General features: G+C 43.0%; 1 protein-coding gene across 1 annotated transcript in view; it reads right to left on the reverse strand.

Annotated features, from left to right (window-relative positions):
* Window positions 1–15,013, reverse strand: part of Creb3l2 (cAMP responsive element binding protein 3 like 2) — a 106,929-nt gene that overhangs the window by 27,046 nt on the left and 64,870 nt on the right. The window contains exons 3-5 of the mRNA XM_003475518.4: window positions 5,275–5,450; window positions 3,780–3,867; window positions 59–243 (exon numbers count right to left, since the gene is read on the reverse strand). Coding sequence (XP_003475566.1) covers window positions 59–243; window positions 3,780–3,867; window positions 5,275–5,450 — 449 coding nt within the window. The remainder of the gene's footprint in view (window positions 1–58; window positions 244–3,779; window positions 3,868–5,274; window positions 5,451–15,013) is intronic.

A 15,013-nucleotide genomic window follows, 5' to 3' on the forward strand; every position in this document is an offset into this window, starting at 1 on the left:
ACACCAAAAAAAGTGGGGAGCAGGTTTATTCTACCCAGAAAGGCCCTGTGATACTCACATGCGGAGCTGTAAGGAGAGGAGAGCTGGACAGGGCAGACGGGCCCCGGGGCACGGCCCTGGCAGGACTGTGGGTCTGAGGCAGGCCAAAGGGGTGCAGGCGTGGGTTGGGGCTCAGGCTGCCCTCTGAGTCACTGCTATGGCTGCTGGGAGGGGTGGGTGGTAAGTGCAGGTGGTCCGCAGAGGCTGAAGAACAGAAAGTGAGCAGGTCTCATTCAATGCGGGGTAGCAGCACAACAGGACTTGGGGGTGTGGGGAACCAGGGAACATCACTCATGGGCCATGACAACTGGACAGGTAGCTAAGTGGACAACCTCGAAAGGTAGCCAAGGCATGTTGCTCCAGGGCTGGGCTGGGGAAGAGGCGTCTATGGCAGCCCTCTTTTTGTATGGGACAGGAGAGAAGTATTTGTGTGTCCCAGCATAAATACTGGAAGGACACATCAGGCTCTAAGTAGCAAGAGGGTGACCCAGGACAGGCGGGGAGAAGCGCAGGTGACTGTGACAGAGTGTTGACAATTGTCACTGCATTCTTTTCAGGTGAAGTCTGGTTTATGAATAATACAAATGCATCATGTACTTAAAAGAAATTTTTTTTTAAGAAACTGGAAACCCTGGGAGTCCTCAGGGTGCTTGGAGCAAAGCTCAATTGTGTCTGGAGGACTATGCCTGGTTGGGCCCTCAGGCAAGAAGCCAGGCATTCTACATTCAGGACACCTGAAATACATCTTCAGACAGGAGCAGGCATGGGACAAATAAACAGGGATCGGGCCTTTCCTCAGGGACATAGTGCACTCTGCTGGGCCAGCCTTGGGGTTGCCAGCCAGCCGCAGTCGGAGAAGCACCCTTAGGTCCCTTCCCTCTTTTTCTGGACAATGATATTTCTGTCCTGCCAACACCCTGATGCTGAGCCAGGGAAGAAAGCTTTGTGAGATCCTTACCCCAAATCCCTCTGGGCCCCAGGACAATGGAGCCTCAGTGTAGCAGGATGCACATGCCTGGTCCACCTTGCAAAGGGCTGTCTGGGTGGCTCCCAGGCATGATCTCTCCTCCTCCTTCCTCAATAGAGGCTGCTGAGGTGCTACCCTTGATGGGAGTCACAATGCCTGACCCAAGACAAGTGATCCCATCCTAGCTGCCCCCAAGGTGTCTGCAGCAGACAGGCGCTCACTGTCTTACTGGACGACCTGAATATCCACCATCCGCCTGCCCCCACATTTCCTGAACACTTCTCATTTCATTTCTCTCTCATTGTCTCTCTTTCTCTCTCCCTTTATAATATCCTCCTGTTTTCGAACTGCTTCTTCTTTCTCTTTTTCTCTGACAAATCCTTGCCAAAGAACTCCCTGGCCATGTCAGTGTCTGTGGCATACTTAAAGCTAAGGATTATTCTAGAACAGTCCTGCATATTCTATTGCCAGCGCTCCTGCCAACAGTGCTAGCAGCTAAGGAGATGAAGTGTGTAGCTTTAATATATGGGCTTGGCTAGGAAGGAGGAGGCTTACAGTGTTTATTTATCAAGGATGGCAATGTAGAACAACAAATAAAAGCAGTCAGGCGTGGTGGCACATACCTATAATCCAAGCACTTTGGGAGGCTAAGGCAAGAGGATTACAAATTCAGTCCCAAACTGGGCAATTTGGGGAGCTAGCAAGAATTTGTCTCAAACAACAATGAAAAAAAAAAGGAAAGAAAAAAGAAAAGAAGGAAAGTAAAAAGAAAAAGAAAGGGCTGGCTGGGAGATGTAACTCAATTCGAAGGCTCTGGGTTTGACAACCAGCACTGTAAACAAAACAGAAAAGCAGGGAGCTGACTACTTATCAGGGGTTCCAGCTGCCAGCCACACTGTCCTGTCACATTTCCAAAAGCCAGCAAGAGTACTAACACAGAGCTCCCATGCTGTGCAATGGCAAGGGCCAAGGTATTCGAATATTTTTCCTCTGTTCCAAGAGGGGTTCCCCACAAAAGACAGGAAAAGTGAGTAATGTGAACTTGAATCTCACGTTTCCCACCCACGGAGAGCTGCTGATCTGGCCACAGGTACCCGGGTGTCAGATGACTAAATATCATCCAAAATGCCACTCTTGGGTTACTGAAAGGGCCGAGATGAGCCACTTTGCCTAGAAACACTGATGTGTGCTAGGATATTGAATTTCCTTATCTCTATCCAGGACAATGAGGAAGGCTTGCTATTTGCTTGATTCTTAAGGCATTTCTCCTCCAGTGACCCTGCATTCTGAAGCCACTGTGGGATCTATTGTTCCAGTGATGGCACTTTCTGAACCACAATGCAATATGTATTAAAGAGCATGATGTGTTCAATAGTAATAACAAGTGCCATAAAATTCAAAGGAATTACTTTAAAGTAGAATACAGAGCTCAAAACCACAATGTATACCACTCAGTGCAAAGACAGAATACCTCAATATAGAGTTTGGCTAATATGATGAATTTTTAAAATTTAACCCTTTTTTATTTTTTTTTTACCAACAGTAAAGCTCAATAAAAAGGTCAACCCTAATGGAATGGTCACAAATCTTCAGCGCATTCCTAAAGGACAAATGGTAGACGACTCTTCCATGAGATGTGCTCATACACAACATTCACACATTTATATACTGCACCCTCTACTCTTCTCTAACAATCGTATATGCTGATTTCTTACCTGTTGCCACACAATGAATGGTGCTTCTAAACGTGTTGTACGTGTAAGGTAGGTGGGCCTGGTGGCACATGCCTAAAATCCTCACTATACAAGAGGCTGAGGCAGGAGCAAATTCAAAGCTAGCCTGGGCAACTTGGTGAGACTTTGTCTCAAAATAAAAATAAAAAATAGAAAGGCCAGGTTTGCAACTCAGTGGCGAACTATTTGGCCAGCATATGTGAGCTTCTGGGTTCTATCTCTAGCACAGCATGCACACAAAAAAAGGTATAAATAAAAAAGGCAGAGACAGGAGGGTCAAAGGCTCAGAGCTAAATAGGACAGGATCTACGCAAGCACATCTGTTTAAACAAGACATAGAGGGCTTCCCTGGGTCCCAGGATCCATGAGGCTCAAGGGTCAGATGAAGGCCCCAGCTGTGAGCTTCAGGGGGAGAATAAAAAAGGAGGTCAGGGAGAAAGAGATGTAGAGAAAGAACAAAGTCAAATGACTTCAAGTTTATTGTTATTTAGTTGTAAATAGACAGCAAAGAAGCCCAAAGAGAGACTATGAACATTTTCAAAAAGGAAGGATGCTCCTTGTAGCTGTTGTAACCCAGAGCCCACATTTAAAACACTGCACTGGCCAGGTAGATAAATTATGAATTAACTTTGCAAAGGGCTAAAATGTGAGTGGTTTCCACTAAGGAAGTGGTGCCGTGGTTTGTGTTTGAGGGGAGGCACTGTGGGTTGCAGAGCATTTGTGGGGTTCACACAAGGAGCACAAAGGACAGTGGATGCTATCACCGGCACCTATATCATAGCCATCAAGAAAGAGCTTGAAAAATCACTCTGGCTAGCAGCAAGTGTGGTAACACCTAGCTGGGAATTACATTTGAGTACATTAGGGAAATAATCTGTAAGTTTCAAAACGTGTATTTGCACCAAAATTTCTTTAAGAACAGAGCTACTCCACAAAGCAAGCTCCACCACGTGTGGATTCAGCTACTTGCCCTTGACCCCTTCTCTGCAGACTGAGCACCTGCATGGGTGAAGGAAGGGCAGTGCCCTGAGCAAACACACCTTCTTTTGGAGAGAAGTTCAGGAACTGATCCACCTCGTGAGGCTCCAGCTTAATCTTAGGAATAACTGTCTGGCATGAGGAATCGACCTGCAGGAAGAATTTCAAACATGATGTTTAAAGACAGGAAAGCTGTTTGTCATGGAGTCTGCCTCAGGGGCCAGTCCCTTGCTAGAGCTCAGGGGGCTGTGGACGCTCTTTTACCAGAAAGTCACTCGAATTCTCAACCTTTTTATTGCCAAATTTGCTATTGTGGATACGGGATACCTCAAATTCAGACCCTGAAAACCCAAGGCTCACTTGTCAGTGATTCTTTCTATTGCTTTTGTGGAAATCTAAAGGCATTTTATCATGGAATAATTTGTAAAAGTCCCAAGGCCTCCAGTTGGTCCTTTGGTAGGGTGTGCACCCAGCCACATCTCATCTCTCCAAGACCCCTGATGACCGATGGCATCTAACTGTGAAATATGAGCAGAGAAAGAACTGTCCAGTTACACAGTGGGCAACGCTATGCAAGAGCCTGAGCTTCGTCAGTTACATACATACTCAAGAGTAAGCTGAGCTTAAAACTTGTGGAGTAAAGAGACCAGTGCAGACCTCAGGAGCTCCAAGAGCCCATCCAGTAGAGACCTAGGCAGCTTCTGAGAAAAGGGCTGAAAAGGCAGGCACGGGTCCTCATCTCCAGCCCTTGTTTACACAGTGAGGAGGCAGTGGTGTACTCATGCGCTGCTGAGTCTGTGTCACCTCTTCCTGAACAGGGAGACAGCACTTCTGCTTACTGCAGGTCAGACTTCCTGGATGTAAATGGAGCTAATGCTTACAAGCTAAGGCTTTGAAAACCAGGACTGGCTTCTAGCCTCTATGGGAAGATTTATGAGGATGGTTCTGGCTAATTGTTGGACATTGGAAAATATCCAGAGAGCAGTCAGAACAAAATTAAATTCTACTTGCTATAACCATGGATATGAACAGGGAAGAAATATTTGATTTCTTAGGCTTTCCTTAGGTAATACAAAGTGAATCAGTATGTGGAAGATTCTGGAGTTAAGTATTGGCCTAGGAAATTAACTGTGGTATAGAAAGTAGCACTCCCAATAGCCATGACACTTTGAGCCATGAATCAGATCATCATTTCAGCCAGTTCCCTACCACTGGCTTAAAAACACCACAAGGGACTTCTTACCAGAAATATTTATCAGTATTTTTATTGTGCAGTAGCAATAAAAAGAAAATTCAATTTTGCTACTAATTTTTCTAGACAATGCCTGTAAAGCTGGTGATATAATCAATGCTGACACCAAATCAACACAGACATTATATGAGCACATGAATGCATATATGCGTAATGAATATATTTACATATATATTGTTATAGTTACATGCAATTGTAGGCCTGCCCTTAAATATATGTAGTCACTAGAATAAATTTCTTATTGGAACATTGTAGCTCTGTATCTTGTGACCCAACCTAAGCAAATGAAAGAAAATTGAGTATACCCCAGTATCTGTTTCCAGAGAAGGCTCCTCCTTCTCAAAAGGCGTGGAAACAGCTGTGATGGTCAGGGTAACAGAAGGAACAAGTCCTGGGGGTGGCTCCTCCGTGATCGGCTCTGTCTTGATGGTTGCTGGAGGAAAGTCCATAGACAGGTACCACTTTTCACTTTCTCCCTCTTCTGTGGGAAAAAGAAAGAACACACATGAGCTTGCTCGGAGCATCAGTTGCAAGCAAAACAAATGAGCATTGACCTTTCTAAAAGAACAAAGCTCCCAAAGAGTCATCTAAGCAAGGACACAAGGAAATAAAGCAACCAAGTGAGGGGGAGATAAGTAGATGAAGACACAGCTGGCAATGTAAGAAGCCACACTGGTCTCCACCTGCATGAGGGCACTCCAAAGAAAGTAGGAAGGGAAGAGGAGACAGAAACAGAAGTTTCTTTTGCAGAAGTTTCCTGTGCAGAGCAGAACAGAGACTAGGAAGTGGGTAAAACAATGGGAAGTAACATTTTCATTCTGTAATGAGTTGGTTTTTGGTTTTAAAATCAAGTGGATGTGCTATTTGCTCAAAAATACACTAAAAACACAACTCCCCAAAATAAAGATCCAATTAAAAAATGGACAACTCAAATGAACAGAAGTATAGATGGCCATTAAAATACATGAAGAAATGCTCAATATCACTGGCCACAAAAGAAATGCAAATTAAGAAAACACTGAGATTCCATCTTCCTCCAAAAAATGGCTATCACCAAGAAATCAAATAATAATAAATAAATAATAACAAACACTCTTGAGGCTGAGGGAAAAACGAACCCTTCTACACTGTTGGTGGGGAGTAAACCGGTACAACCATTGTGGAAATAAGAATGTAGATTTCTCAAAAAACTAAAATTAGAAATTTCATTTGACTCAGCTATTCCTCATATAGTTATCAATCTCAAAGAATTAAAGTCATCATATTACAGTGATACATGCATAATCATGTTTATAGTAGCATAATTTACAATAGCTGCATTTTGGATAATTATTTGCTTGGTTTCTTTTTCTTCCACTCTCTGGTTTTGCCCTCATTTCCCCTGTGATTCTACTTCATCCCTCAACCCTAACTGCACTTCCAGACACTTTGCTCAGCCTTTGGGAACCTTAGGATTTTTAAAAACATCTGGTCTCTGCTGAAAGGGAGGGATGAGATCAGGGCAGAGGGGTGATCTCGCCAAGTCTGGGTTTTGTCTTGTTCCAGGGCCATCATGATTATCACTAGGCTTGGGGACATAGAGTAGCCAAGCAGCATCACGGACTACACAGAGCACCTCTATCCCTGGAAGCCCATGAACTCCTGATTACTTCTAAGTTGGCACCTCAGCTGGCAAAGCAGGGAGGTACAGGAAAGGAAAGCCAAGCAGGCTAGAAACAGACATAGACCAAGAAAACACAAGTCAGTGGTTCCCAAAGTCCACTTCCTTGGGCTGATACCAATTTTAGTAAAAACTGGGCATAAATAACACAGAAATGGCCCTCTCCTGTATGAAAACATTTTAAATGCACACCACAAAGGCTTAGTGACATATTATTGTTCAGGAAAGCAAATCTGTTGACATTATGAACTCACACTCAAGAATCTGACTCTAGTTTCCTTATGAAAAACTCCATGAAAATCATTTAGAGCTGCTAGGTGGTTGATGGAACAGTGAGCTAAAGACTAAAGTTAACAACTATTAAAACTTCATTTTATAAGCAGCTTTCTTGAGGCATAGAAACAAGTTCACATGTACAACATGATGTTGTGTTTTAGAGAGAGTTCTACAGGTTGCCAAGAGCCAAGGTGCGATGGGGGGGATTTCTGTCAATAGTGAGGTGTGGATGACATCCTAGGGAAGGAGGGGGTGCGAGGGAACAAAGGACCCATTCATGGTGGCCAGAGGAGGGAGACCGCTCTGCACTAGCACAGAATTCTGTTGGCCCCGAAGGGTGCCTCAGCTCAGCTTAGAGGAACTGAACCATGGGCTAAAGGAAGATGAAGACCTTGCCCAAAAGGAAGTAAGGACCTAGAAGGCTGTCTGCTGCCAGGAAGACGAGCGCAGGACAGGGCAGGGTGGTGGCAGGTGGGAGAGGTGGAGAGAGAAAGCAAAGCTTATACTGTCTCCACTCTGCGCCTTGAGACATGCATCCCTCTGCTTCCAGGAATCAACATTTCAAGTCCATCCACAGTGAGCAATATTTACCACTGGCAGAGAATGGCAGAGAGTAAGATGCAACATGGCCTCAGTGCATACTGAGATGTGAAGCAGAGGAATATCCCGGCAAAAGTCCCCTGTCATTGCTAAGAAATTGTGAGAAGGTTCCCTAACGTGAAGGAGCAACTCCAGTGACTGTGATCCAATGTAACCCACAAGGCAAGCAAAGGAAAAAACAAAAAATAAATGTGAAAAGTAAATACGAAGTTATAAGACAAAATAAAGATGAGTAGTGGAATGCGTTCTTTTGTGCTTGTGAAACCATTCTGGAAGTACATACGTCCCCATAAAACGAGTCAGGACTTTATAGGATCTTCATTATTTATTTACTTATTTTAAAGAGAAAAAATAATAAAATTCAAAACAAGACGACAGCAAATTAACAATGGTTATTAGAAGAGGACTTTATCGGCTCCTCATGGTCAGTGTTTTGTAACGGCTGCTCTCTCAGGGCCTGGAGACTGCAGAGCAAGCTATGACACCTCACCTGCAAAAGGAAACCTTCTCTTGCAAAGACTTTTATGAGCGAGGTCCTAGGAAGCTGCTTCATCCAACCTGAGTTTTTTGGAGGAAAACAAACACCATTCCAGTGCCAGCAATGTGTCCTCTATCTTGAAAACTGTTTCAGAGTTAGAGATGTAAGGCTATATATATATAGCCTTTGCGGTTATATAACCTCAAAGAATCACTTTACAGAACAAAATGACATGCAAGACATGATTACACTGAAATTAGCAGTGAAACACAGATCCCTGCACTCCTGCCCATATGCATTCAAGGAAACAACTCAACATGTGAGTAAACGTTTAAGCATAGACATGTGTATTATGTCATTATTTATTACCACAAAACCCTAGAAGTAACCAAAATTCTAAAGAACAAGGGAAAGGTTAAGTCAATCGTGGTGCATCTATGCAAAGGAATATTTATCTAGAAATCTATATTACATCTGTAAGGCCTTTGTAATAACACAAGACAGATTTACAGTATAATAAGAAGGAAAAATCTGGGCATAGCAATATCCCATTAACGAATACAATGCAAAAGAGAAAAATGCCAAAATAGTAAACATATGTATGGACAAGTATTCAGCACATGTGTGTCGTTTTTCTTATTCTTCATATTTGATGGTATTTATAAATTGTCTGTGTAAGGAAACTGTGTCCCTAGGTGACTACACATGCACACAGGCTGCTTCTGCCTCCACTACTTCACACTGTGGATGGCTTTTATTGGGCAGAAACTTGAGTGGCCCCAGCAGCACAGCTAGAGGCCTTTGATTCAACAAGTCAGTGCCTCCTTACTCAGGTAAGCGGCATTGCTGGCCTCAAGTCTTCATTCTCCTTCCATCTATGCCATTTTCCAAGGAATCTTTTAGTAGCCCCTTCTTGACTTAATGTCATATTAGCTTACTAACACAGGTAGATCCTTGAGATGTGCCCATTAAGCGTGGGCTTACATTCCTATAGTATTGCCATGACTATGAAAAGGATGCACCTCAAAAATCTGATTGCAAAATACTGGTCAAAGCCACCCCCAGCAGAGCATAGCCAACACCCGCTAACATCCTGCTGGCTTTGGAGATGTAAGTGAATCTAGTAGAGTCACCCAGTTGATGCCCACATGGGCCAGCCAAACCCTAGCCAGGCATAGACACATAAGCTATGGCAATAAAATGATTTATATTCAAAGTCCTGAAGTGCGGCATGGTTTGTAAACACAATGTGTCTGAATGAATGATCAGAAATTAAATCTACTACATCTGAATCTATGGCAACTAGGAACTGTATTAGTTTCCAAAATAATTATTTTAAACATCAATGGTGAATCACACTAATAATTATTTTTAGACAAGCTGTTAGATCTACCAGTTACCTCATAAAATAAATGACCATAACTTAAGAAAGTCAGCCAATAAGTAGTTGAGTGAGAACAAAATTCCAGTGATAGTTGACACTGGAGAAAAAGCTTTCATTTGGATCTACTGGGTGTTGGTTTGTATTCTGTTCCCAAGAGAAATAAACATCAAATCAGGGCAAATCAAATGACAAATGTACTCTACGAATTGGGGTTAATGAAGAATGAAGAAGAGAAGCAGGTCCTACAACTTTCCTACATCATCTTATACTTACAGTAATTGTATTGGCAAGATTTAGAACTAGAATTATTCCTGGACATTTAAGAAGCTGGTTACACTAAGAAAAAGCAAGACTCAGTAATAGACATACTATATTCTCTAATTCTAAATTCTAAAGCTCAGATAGTGAAAAAATAAAATGTTTTCCTTGAGTATTGTTCATACACCCTGAAAAATATCCCCCAGGAAATTTTCCAGTCTACACCCAGAGCTACCCCAATATCATCTAATTTTACTTAAACAGCTTTCTGACAAAGGTCAAACTTAAGTACACATGGTATCTCAGTATCACCCGAACCCTATGAGCAAGGAAATGAGAGTAAGCCACTGTCTCATCACAGTTCTCTTGCTCGGAGGCTCCTCTGTAAGGCAGGTAAGGCAAGGATAGGCGGACGAAGCTGGCATTTTTCATCTCTAGTTTTCAAGGCTATTTTCTAACTAAGTCTTATCTGGAGGGAAACATGGCAGATACACACACATGATGTATAGAAAGAGCAAGTATACATTCTTAAAAAAAAAATCACATCGAGCAATCAATTTTTAAGGATGCAAATGCAGAAATATCCATTTACTACTTATATAACACATCTAAAATAGAGGAAAGCTTATATATTGAATGTGTATGTCTCATCTAAATCCTTTAGCCTTTGATGAGTTTGCCTTTGAACACTTTCAAAGGTGTTAATAAATCATGACCAGTTTCTCATATAAAAATGAATTAAAGTAAACAACAACAACAAAAAAACCCAAACCAAACTAAAACAAAACAAAAAGCCTTGGTGTTTGGAGGCTTAGGAGGCCTGGAAAGAATTAGGTCAAATGTGTCAGAATCTTACTAAACTCCCAGTCCAAAACATGGGCACAGAAGCATGTTTGCCCAGGCTCCCCTTCCTGAGTACCTCCCTCCTGAAATAACCTGCATCTGGTAACCTGGGCAACTATTTTGAAGATAACAATGAAATCCTACATTGCTATTGTATTTTTGTTGTTGTTTTGCTTTTTTTGATTGTTTGATTTTTGATCTGTCTTCTTTTCTCTTTAAAATTAACAAAAAGACCATTGTTTCACCTTTTTTGGGGAAGGAAGCACCCTTATCTTTTTTTTACCTGTGCTCTCCTACATCCCCTGCCCTCTCACACTGAGGATCTTTTCGCAGCTCATCCACAGCAGACAACCTGTTTTGCATGTAGGCGATGAGCACATGAGAATGGCTCCTTTAAGATGAATCAGACTGACGCCCTTGTTACCAGCTCAAGCTAAATGTGACGAAGACAGCATTCATCTCATCATCTCATCTCTTTGACTTCCTCTCAGTTCCGTTTCCTGGAAACACAGGAACATCTCTTTCCCACACTGCAGAGCAGAAACCTAAATCCCTGTGACTCAGTCCCAAAACCCTTCCCCAGTGCACTCGACCCTGTGCTAATACTGCTGTGGGCACCTGCACTGATTTCAAAATCCATGTTATACCCCTTCCCATGTCTCCCTGGATAGCTGCTCACTCCTTCCCTGCTCGTGCTTGCTCACTTACACACCATTATTCCCTTCTGCTAACCTTCAGAAAACACCTGGCCAGCGTGTTCTGGTCCTATGATCAAAGTCCCGCTCCTTGCCTTCCTCCAGCCAGCCCCGTTCTTCCCATGTGACTGCACATTATCCACTTATCTTCAGATCCCACCTGTGAAAACAGCTTCACCCATAAGGGGCATTCATTTGAGGTGAGCCCACTCAGCGACCGTCAGCCGCTGCAAGCCTGAGCAGCTCAGTAAGGAAGGTGGATACGACTCCTATGCCCAGTCCACCCTCTGCAGTCCTGGAGCAGTGTGATTTGCACGTGGTGCAATTACGCTTTATTATTCTACTTCCATATTTCTCCACTTCACATTAAGATCTGTTTGTATTTTGTGTGTTTTTTAACTTTCTTCTTTTATCATCACAAAGACTGTGTCTAACTCCCCCTGAGTGTCCCCAGTGCAGCACGACGTGGGTTCTTTTTTAGGAAGAACACTGACATCAAAGCACAAGTAAACGCACATTAGTGCCGTAGCTTGAGTCTGCATGTGCTCAAGACTCACGCAGTCTCTATTTTGAACAAGTGGGAAGCTGTGGGAACTCAGAGGCAGGGTATAGTGGGAGTTCCTGGGTCACTGGGGTCTCTCCTTGGAAGAGGGCTGTGGGACCCTCCTCTTCTCTTTCATTTTTTCCTTTTCAGCTGGCTATGAAGGTGAATAGTTTTGTTCCACCACGTACATCAGTTACAGTGTGCCTTCTCTTCGTAGGCCCAAACAACAGGCCCAATTCTCGAAGGAAGGTGACTGAAATCTAGTAGAAATAGCAGACTCCATGGGCCCAGGTACAATTCTCATGGGCCAGGTCATTAAAATATAAGCTTTTATTTCTCAAAGCAGGGAAATATTCATAAGTGTCTTACTGGGATATTTCCGCTTATCTCTTTTAACCTTTCTCATTTTTTTTCTTTTTCTTTTCTTTTTTCTTCTTTTTGGTTCAACAGAAAGCCCTGCTTAGCATCTAGTTGGTCTGGACATGATGACACAGGCATGGGTATGGCGGAGTTGGTCAGTGGTTGCGAAGGGCGGGGCTGCATTTCTAAGCCCTGTGGTCTGGAAGCTACATGAAGTTCTGAACTCGAGTGTTCCAGAGAATCCCGCTGTCAAAGTCAGCCTAAAAACAGAGGACTCCTGTGCAATCTTTTTTTTTTGTCTTTTTCCTTTTTATTGGTACCGGGGATCGAACTCACCTCTGCCTGCTTGCAACGCAGGCGCTTATGCCGCTGAGCTAAACCCCCAGCCCCTAGCTAAACCCCCAGCCCCTCTCCTGTGCAATCTTAGACCAGCGTTTCTTAATCTTTTATTTTATTAAAAATAAAAGGTCCAAAGCCTCCCTCCCACAAGCAAACTTAACAAATACAAACAGCTCATAATTCTGTATATAATTTTAGGGACACACAGACCATCTGAGGCTTGTGATGGAATAACAGGCTAAGAGTTTCTGCATCTGTCCTACATGATCGCTCTGGGGTTCAAGCAGACAAAGGAAGGCAATGGTCAAAGGAGAGAGAAAAAACAAAGAAGGAAGAGTGGAAAAGAGGAGAGTTAGGTGGGAAGGAAGAGAGATGGGAAAGGGGAAGAAGAGGAGTAAGAAGAAGCATTCCAGTACTTATCTCTCCTTAATGGTTTTTTTCACATTTTCCAGGAGACTTAGAATACAGAGGGCTATATTTATCTAAGTAAAACCAAACAAGGAAATCTGAATCACTCCAAGCATAATAAAAATTTTACTCATTGTTCACCAACAGAGGCAAGGACTCCTAGCTTTCTGCAGGCTGTTTTCGAAAGGCAAAGAATATTAGAGTTAACGGAAACAGCCAATCCAAAATGCTACATATTTATATGTTGCCTGGAAAACTGTCAGACTTCTCTGTCAGGAGTGGTTCTCTGCTTTGACAAACTACTGGACTTGTGAGGGACTGAGGATGCAAGTTAGAGTAAATAGAATAAAATAATTCTATTCCCACTATTTGCCCATCCTCAAATCTTACAAAAATAATTGAAGCTAAAACGATGTTTTGCAGGGTGCATCCTCTCCCATTCACTCACACTGCCTAACTTGGATGCCATGTATCTCAAGAAGTTCATGTCCTGTGTGTATTATCCTCTACTTATAAAAACACCCTGGCCAGCACAGGAAATCAGCTTTTGCTCCTGAAGACACAACTAATCCTACAAAGGTGAACTGTGGACCATAAACATTTTGCAAAATCTCTGCAATCCTCTGTGGCTACTCTTGACACACGACCTGCATAGCCTGTGGCAGCTCTGGATCTATAAACAGAACAAGGCACCAGTGAGACATGGGTGCTTTGGCCTCGTAATCAGAAAAATTTCCTGTAAAAGATCTATGTATATGTCTCCCCACTCCAAACTACTATCCATGATTCCTTTATGCGGCACTAAAATGGACTAGAATAAAAATGAAAAAATAAATAATGACATCATAGAAGAAGTACAACCCCTGAACTTTTAGAGATTTGTACATTTGCAGTCATTTTACCAGGGGTCGTGTTGAAAACAAAAAATCAGTGTCCCAGCCCTCTGTCTTCCTTCTGTCTCCTTGCAGCTAGCTCCATGCCATGAACTCTGGGAAGCGTTCCAGGATCCAGGTGAAACTCCAGCTTACTCAGGCACTTTCTTCTGTAATCTTCAATGGCATGCTCTCTCTTCTAGGAATTTGGACAGTTCAATTTCATCTTGGGACAGTGCTCACATTCTAACCAAGGTATTTGAGCACCTGGCATTTTCACCACTCTGGGCTTCTAAGATGCAAGAGTTAAGCTTCACTGCTGGGTCACATCGCATCTCCAGCAGTGCCTGATCCAGTAGCTGCTCAACAAACATATGTGGAATTAACGAGAAAAAGGAGTCTGTCATAATTGGTTAGGCCACTTCCAAGTTTCATATTCTAGAATGACTGATTCCTCCAGGTGTTGTCTCTTTTAATACCATATGGGTATCTGAATATCCTTACCATGCTTCTGCTCCAGGATTTTTACACTTGCTGGATGCTCTTCCTAGAAGCCTCTTCCTAAGACAGACACCAAATGTCACCTTCAATGTAAAGTCTTCCCTGTCTATCTGAATTCAAATTTAGCTCTCTGTCTCTGTCTCTCTCTCTCTCCTACTTTTTCTTGCAACTACTTTCCCCCATCTCTGACTTATTTTGCTATGCAGCATGGATAGATTTACAGGGCAGGGGCCTAAAACTAGCTATGGAATTAACTTTAAAATGAACCATAATGAATTCATAAAATGCCTACTTCTACTTGGCACTGCTTGATCTTGTTGGTGACAAATGCCGTCAGCCAAGAAATGTCACTCCGATCACATATAGTGTCCAGTGTGTCTCCAAGGGCAGAGGTGGTGGAAGACAAGCAATGTGTAGTATATGGAACGGCAGAAAGACGTCTTCCCTGTGCCATCACCAAACGGGGACATGTTTAGTCCCCCATATCTTTTCCCTTAGCAACTGTTGTACAGTAAGTTCAATGAAATAAGTATCTGTCAACACCTTCCAAGTGTCAAGCACCATGGTAGGTGGCAGGGACACAGAGTTCTGATCATCACCATCAGCTCAAAATGGAGAAGACAACCAAGCATTACATGGATGGCTGCAATATAAGTACAACTGTAGTAGTGTCCATATATAGCAGCAAGAAAGTTTGGAAATAGGGTGAAGGGTGACACCTTCTAGGTGGAAAAGTCAGCCACTCAAGGAAATCAGGTTAAATCTTGAGAGGTGGGGGGCCTTTGATGAGCAGAGGTGAACAGAGGGAGCAGAGAAGACAATGGGT

This window comes from Cavia porcellus, unplaced genomic scaffold (assembly GCF_034190915.1).
Source record: "Cavia porcellus strain 051 isolate PalLab524CR breed Dunkin Hartley unplaced genomic scaffold, mCavPor4.1 scaffold_6, whole genome shotgun sequence".
In the NCBI taxonomy this organism is placed as follows: Eukaryota; Metazoa; Chordata; class Mammalia; order Rodentia; family Caviidae; genus Cavia; species Cavia porcellus.